This window comes from Pteropus vampyrus, unplaced genomic scaffold, assembly GCF_000151845.1.
Source record: "Pteropus vampyrus isolate Shadow unplaced genomic scaffold, Pvam_2.0 Scaffold127, whole genome shotgun sequence".
NCBI lineage: Eukaryota > Metazoa > Chordata > Mammalia > Chiroptera > Pteropodidae > Pteropus > Pteropus vampyrus.
In genome coordinates, this window is record NW_011888908.1 from 2,636,728 (window position 1) to 2,643,278 (window position 6,551).

General features: G+C 49.5%; 1 protein-coding gene across 1 annotated transcript in view; it reads right to left on the bottom strand.

Moving 5' to 3' along the window:
- The window catches only part of JPH1 (junctophilin 1), a 75,217-nt gene that overhangs the window by 62,817 nt on the left and 5,849 nt on the right, over positions 1–6,551 (bottom strand). Inside the window, exon 2 of the mRNA XM_023534597.1 lies at positions 5,955–6,549. Within this exon, the coding sequence (XP_023390365.1) occupies positions 5,955–6,549 (595 nt within the window). The remainder of the gene's footprint in view (positions 1–5,954; positions 6,550–6,551) is intronic.

Here is a 6,551-nt window from a genome sequence, read left to right on the forward strand (position 1 = left end):
TGTTTGGCCCCTCAGAGCCTGAGCGTGTTAACCGAGCTCAGTCTGTACAAGGGTTGGCAATGACAGGCGGAAAGCTGACAGGCAGCAGAGGCAGATATGGACGAACACAGGGCACACAACTGAAGAAAATGGCTAATATTCTCCTTAGCTGTAGATTCCCACATTTTAGGGGATTCCCCTGCCCCCCCCCACAAGATTTCTTTGCCTATTTAACAGCCGCTCCGTTAAAATGACTTACGAGGCATCACAAAGACTTCACCTTCCTGCCAAAATCACTTACGTTAATAACTGAAAATTAACCGGAGTGCCAATAGAAGAAACAAAAAATTCATGGAAAAGGTAATTTGTTTCCAAGAATATGACATGACCACTAACAACTCAGAAAAGATATCAAGGTAGCATAGAAACTAGAACTTTGATCTGCAAAAGAGAAAGAGAATCCTTTTTGTCCAGGAGAATTTAAGAAATTTCTAATTCCTGGCCCTTCATAACCACGTGCCTTTTTCCTAAAATTGGTGGTAGCGAGTTTAATTTGGATCCACAATGTGCACTGACTCATAGTGACTCTGGGTTTTAATTACTAATAAGTGAAGTAAGAATTAAGTCAAGTATTCTTGTGAGGAGACTGTTCTGTTAACCATCACTATCTAAGTCTAAAAAAATAGGCCCCCCAAAACGGCAGGGCAAGAAAAACTTTTGAGAGAAAAAATAAGGCAGCGGAACGTTCAGCACACTTCAGTTTTTAAAAAGACAATCAGACAATCTGTTCTGACTCATCCTGCGTCGTGGGGATGCGAGTGCGTGGTGTGGCTGTGGTTGTGTGAGGGGACGTCCTGGGCTTCCAGACCTGCTCATTTACCGCGTGTTCCACTGGAACAGCTCATACCTGTAACATGGCGATAACGGTCTGGCTTAACCTGGAGCTGATTTCCTGGCCATGCTCGACTTACGACTCTTCGATGATCTTGACTTAATTAAAGCAAAGGGTACCTGTCACACATACTTTTGCATTTTCTGCATTTCCTTGACTCCTGTTAGATTATAGCGTGATGAAGTATGAGAGCCACGTTCCCTTCCTTAAAACTGTGGTTTATAACTGTCCAGCATAATGGAATTACAAGCACGGGCAGTGTTCACACCCTAACTAGTGAGGCTTTAATTCGCCTGTTCATCAAATATTTACTAGAAGCCTCAGGAAAGTGGCCTGATCGAGCTGGCTGCTGGGTACTCGAAACGGAGCAAAGCTGCCTGCAGGGTCTGGGCTGGAATCTAGCTGGAGAGAGAGAGACTGAACAAACGTAGTGAAACAACAAATTTATGAACGGGCAGTGATACCAGTGGGGTGGGAGGCTGTGGGGTTAGGGAGCCCTTGGCTGGAGAAGAGACTTTATGCCTAAACCTGAGCATGGAGCAGCCCGAGGGGCTGGCCCGGGAGCCAGGCGAGGGCGGTGGACAGAGGGGAGGGACGAGAGAAGACGTTTCTCGGGAGAAGCTGTCGCCGAATCATTCTGGGCACGGAGGAGAGGGCAGAGTGGTAGGAAATGGTAACATACCCCTTTTAAAGAAAAGTACGGGAAATATATTTTCCCTGGAGGATTTTTAAAAAAACCGTGTCATTTTTATGTTTAAGTGGAAAACTGGCAAACATGGAATTCGACCTCCAGTTCTGGAGACGGACGTAGCGAGAGCATCTGCACACGCGGCTCCCTGAACTCGAGGCTCCACATCTGTGCTTCTGCCCCCCGTGCAGCTCTGCGACGAGCACCGCAGGCAGGCGACAGCACAGGGCTTCCTCCTGACACCACCTGCCCAGGTGCTGCCTACCTGAGGTGCATTAACGGCCGTGGAGCTGATGGGAGCAGCATAGCCCCACGCGACCGGCCGGCCTGTCCCATTGCCGACACTTGACAGTGGCCCTGGGAGCACCCAGCCGAGCGTCCTGCCGGCTTCAGGGACGCTGGCCCCTCGGTGGACAGTGGCACCTGCTCCACTCCCCTCTCTCCTCCCGCTGTTTCTTCCTTCTACTCTGTTAAGGTGAATGCAGCACATCAAAGGCCCGTGGCCCGCAGCTGCTTTAGGCCGGCCCGGCCCATCCTGCGTCACACTCCCGTGCTCTAGCACGATAATCACTTCCTCTGAGGCTCAGACCCCACAAAGCTCGGCTTCTGTCTCCACCCCCATCTGAATGACCTATTCATTTCCATGAGGGATGGCTAAGGGCCACTTACTCGCTATCTCAACCAAATGAATTATATTCTCGAAATTCTCCTTTCAAGTATTTTTCTCAAGGAACAGTAATTTGAACACCTCGCTTCAGGAATGACTGGAGACAAGAGTTAATATAGTAAAAAAACGACCGAATGGGAAATGTCTCCGGAACAACAGGAGAGTGGGGGTGACCTGGGGGCAGGGCCTCTGTCTCTGCCTCTGAACGGGAAGGGCTTGAAATGTCCACAGGTGGTCTCCTCCTGCCTGAAGGTTTCTTATAAAACAAAGCTGAGACACTTTCTCAATTCCAGATGACCAATTTACCTTGACTAAGATAAGCGGGGAACAAAACGTTTTGTTAAATCTTCCAAACACAGTACTTCTGGGATCAGAACAGAAACCTAAAGAAAAGTCACACAGTTGGCAAGCCGTACGCATCCTCACATTTTAACTCCTGAAGGGCTCACTAACCTGCTGGCAGACATCGCTATCTACTGTCTGCTGCACGATTTCTACTTTCCACTGACTGTTACGTCACCCCCGTGCTCCCTCATCTATAAGAATTAAACAGGAGCCCATGAGAAGTCTTCAGAAATAGGCCTCCTGTGTGTTTACTGGGAAGACACGTCCCGCCCTCTTCAAAGGAGCAAAGGAAAAGGTCCACAGATCCACCATGTTTTCCTGGATTTTGGGGCCTAAGGCAGTGGTTCCGAGCGTCCTGACCGCCCCGAGGACATGTTCCTGGAGGACACGGCTGTTTTCCTCCGCGCTAATCTGAGGCGTGGCTTCCAGGTAAAATCGGGTGATGGTACGAATGCAGGTCTGTCTTGCTGGGGTTCAGACACAAACAAAAAGCTCTACCACATGAGAAATACCAGCCACAGGAGAAGGAGTAGCAAATGGACGTGATCAATGACTATTAATTGATCGTCTCTCTTTGCTGCTGACCGTGAACTAGTGATTTCAAGAGTGGCAGCGGCCGGGCTCTCTCCAGTGCTTACTCGGCCGTTACCAGGGCAGGGGGAGAGGGAGAGAGGCATTTTACGGTCTTCAACTCCCCAGAGTTTTGAAAACAAAGCCATGAGGAATGACAACGACGAGGGGCCGGGAAGGGCTGAGCAGATTCGCAGGCACGAGAGGCAGGGCCAGGACGGCGACGCAGCTGGAGTCCTTCTCCCACGGGGCCATCTCCGGAACCCCGACAGAACTGTTTCTTCTCTTTACTTTTTAAAAAGCTCGAGAGCTAGTATATGGGGAATGCCAGTCCTTCAGCTTTCTACAGAAACGAGCTGTAAAACCGTGTCTGAAGCAGTCATTAAAGTGAGGGGAGGAGACTAAACCAGTGATAGAAGAAGTCACGTGACAAAAGGTTAACTGAGTGTTTTTGTTTTTTGTCCGGTGTGTCATCCAAAGAGTACTTTTCTTTTTTGCGGTAAGAGCACTTAACGTGAGACCTACCCTCCTGACAAAATTTTAAGCGCACAATGGCATGTTGTTAGCTACAGGCCCAGTCAGTGTACAGACTTCTAGAACTCGCCTTGCTTCACTGAAACTTTACACCTTCCCAGGTCCTCCTCCCGCCTCGCCCACAACCACTCTCTATGAGTTTGGCCATTTTTGATGCCTCATGTAAGTGGAATCACACCGTATCTGTCCTGTGCCTGGCTTATTTCGGCTAGAATATTGAACAGAGCATTTTAATAAATAACCTAGTGAAGTCTTTATGGAGTAACCTGGCTAAAAGCATAGCATCTTAAGCTAAAGATTTCTTGATTATGGACTGTAGAATACGGTGTTCCCAAACTAGGTAATACCACCCCGCAAAAGACTTGCAACAGAGAGAATGTGGTTAGGACTTTGGTAAGAGTTTTATGATACTATGATAGTTTTACGATAGTATGATTAGAGATCATCTTTGTACCTTCGCAAGCAGTTTCCTTTCGTTATGCAGAATCCTCCCATTTAAACTGATCATAAAAGTCAGTAATTAAAGCAAGCATAAGAAAGTCATTTGCTAGAGTGTCCCGCACAGGTTTATTTTCCATCTGCCAAGATTAAACTGCCTCTAGTATATCACTAGGTTGCGAGGGGAAAATACAATGGAACGACCTGGGAGAGTGCATTTAAAATCGGAGGCCGGGGCCTAACACAAGGTATATGACTAGCTTTCCAGTCAGTGAGGGCTGAGGAAGCCAGCAAGATTAGCTGTGCCAAGCATCCTATCTACAAAGCAAACTGAAAAGCAGGTAGATGTATCGCTTGGTGATTAGAGAAAACTATGATCTAAAATAAATGATATTTGGCAGGCAAAGCAGAAGAGACACTTCGTGAAAGTTTGTGTCGACTGACAAGAAACGTGAACTTTAAAATAGGGTTAGTTTGGGATAAAAATGAAAAGATGTTGGACACTTTAATAGAACATATGTCTATGAATAATTTTAAAAAGGAGAGAGCTTTTCTATTTTCCAATTAGTATTTCAGACACTTGGAAGTAAATAGTAGCCGTAAAATAGTAGCCATACACAAAAAAGCGTACAAGTATAGAAGTCCACAAATATGCAAGTTGAACCATATGAAATTGCCATTTTTTGGTACACCAGGAAGTTCAAATATCGGAAATGTCATATGGTTCAACCACAAAAGCAGGGGGGGGGGGGCGGTGCTCATTAATTCAAAGCTAAGAATTAAAACCTGAAGACACGCTAAAATTTCGTGAGTCCAAAGGAGGGTCACCTCTGTGGGAGATTACTGAAGCAGAGGAAGGGTTCATGCCGTACGCTCAAAGTCTGCCTCAAGTCACACAAAGCCGTGGCCAGTCGGTACCCACCTAAATAAGCCTAAACATAAAAATTACCATGCATAACCACCCCTATTTCCTTCTGTCTTGCATGACATCTGCGCCTAATCAAATCCCACTCCCAGTGGATTTCTCCATCCCTCTGGCTGGACCCCTGAACCCAGCTACTGATGGTAAAACGCCACGTGCGTCACCCTCTCGTGCCCGCGTACACCCTACTCCCGGGTCTGTTATTCACCCGCCTTCTCCCCCTCACGCCGGCCCGTCTCGACTGCTCTGCTTTCTTCCAACCTTGCTTGGCACACTGACAGCCCCATCTGTCCAGTCAGGTGCCCCCACCCCCTTCCTTTTAATACACCAGTGAGCTCATCTTTCCCCGCACAGAATGAGGCGATTCCGCGAGCCTCAGTCTCTCTGCCTTTCCCATGAGGATGGGCTCTGTTCTTTTCAAGAACGCATGCTAGATTGTCGTGGAACTTTCCACTTCTGCCACGTCTAGATCTTGGTGGCTTCCTCAAAACCAAGTTCACCTACGAGGCATCCAGAAGCAGAATCTGAATTTTATAAATCAGGATCGTTTTCTAGGGGGAGTCGTGAACACCTCCAACTTAAATATTAGGATAATGGGGGCTCATCTATGACCAGGTGTGCTTCCACGTGGACGGACATTTTTTTCCCTCTGGCACACGAAGCACCTACTCTCCATCACGCTAAATATTAGGGAAGGGATTTAGAACAGGAAGGGGCCCTGGACGTGCCGTCCACGACTTTCTGATGAGGGAAAGTTTGAGGGCCGTGCAGGCCCATTTCCGACTCTCATTCTACTGGGCTTAATCGTTTGCCGCCTTTGGTCCCGCAGTGGCAGTGGGCCCTGCGTGCTGATGTCACCAACACACTGGCAAACGTAACACGCGACCCCGCAGAACCGCCGGCCCGCGCGCTTCCCTACCTCGAGTTGGCTATCTCCACTTTGGTTCTCGCCATGGCAGCCGCCCTCTGCGCGCCTTCGATCGCTCTGTCCACCTTCTCCCGAGTTTTTGCGTTCCTGATGGGAATGAGCTGCTTCCGGATCCCGCGGACCAGCACGTTATTTTTGTACTTGCCCTCTTCTTTGGAGCCGTCGGGGAACACCGTGCACCCGTAGCCGTGCCGCTTGTTGCTCGCCCACTCGCCTTCGTACTTCATGCCGTTGGAGCGCTCGCTGACGCCGAAGCCGCTGCGCTTGTCGCTCTTCCACTCGCCCAGGTAGGTCTCCGTGGTGGTGGCGTCCACGTGGTCTTCCGCGGGGCCGAAGTCGCAGTCGACGTCGCCGAAGCTGATCGTGGAGTTGGCATCGCTCGAGCTAATTCTGCTCATGGCCGCGTCGCTGCGCACCGAGCTGCGCTTGCTGGAGATGGACGACTTGGACTCGGACTTGCGCATTTTCATGCTCCCCAGGAGGGAGCCCCGGCGGAAGAGGCCGCCCTTCTTCTTGCCCGCGAGCTCGGCGTCGGCCTGGAAGTTGAGCACGAAGCCGCCGCGGGTGCCGGCCGGGCTGTCGGCGGCG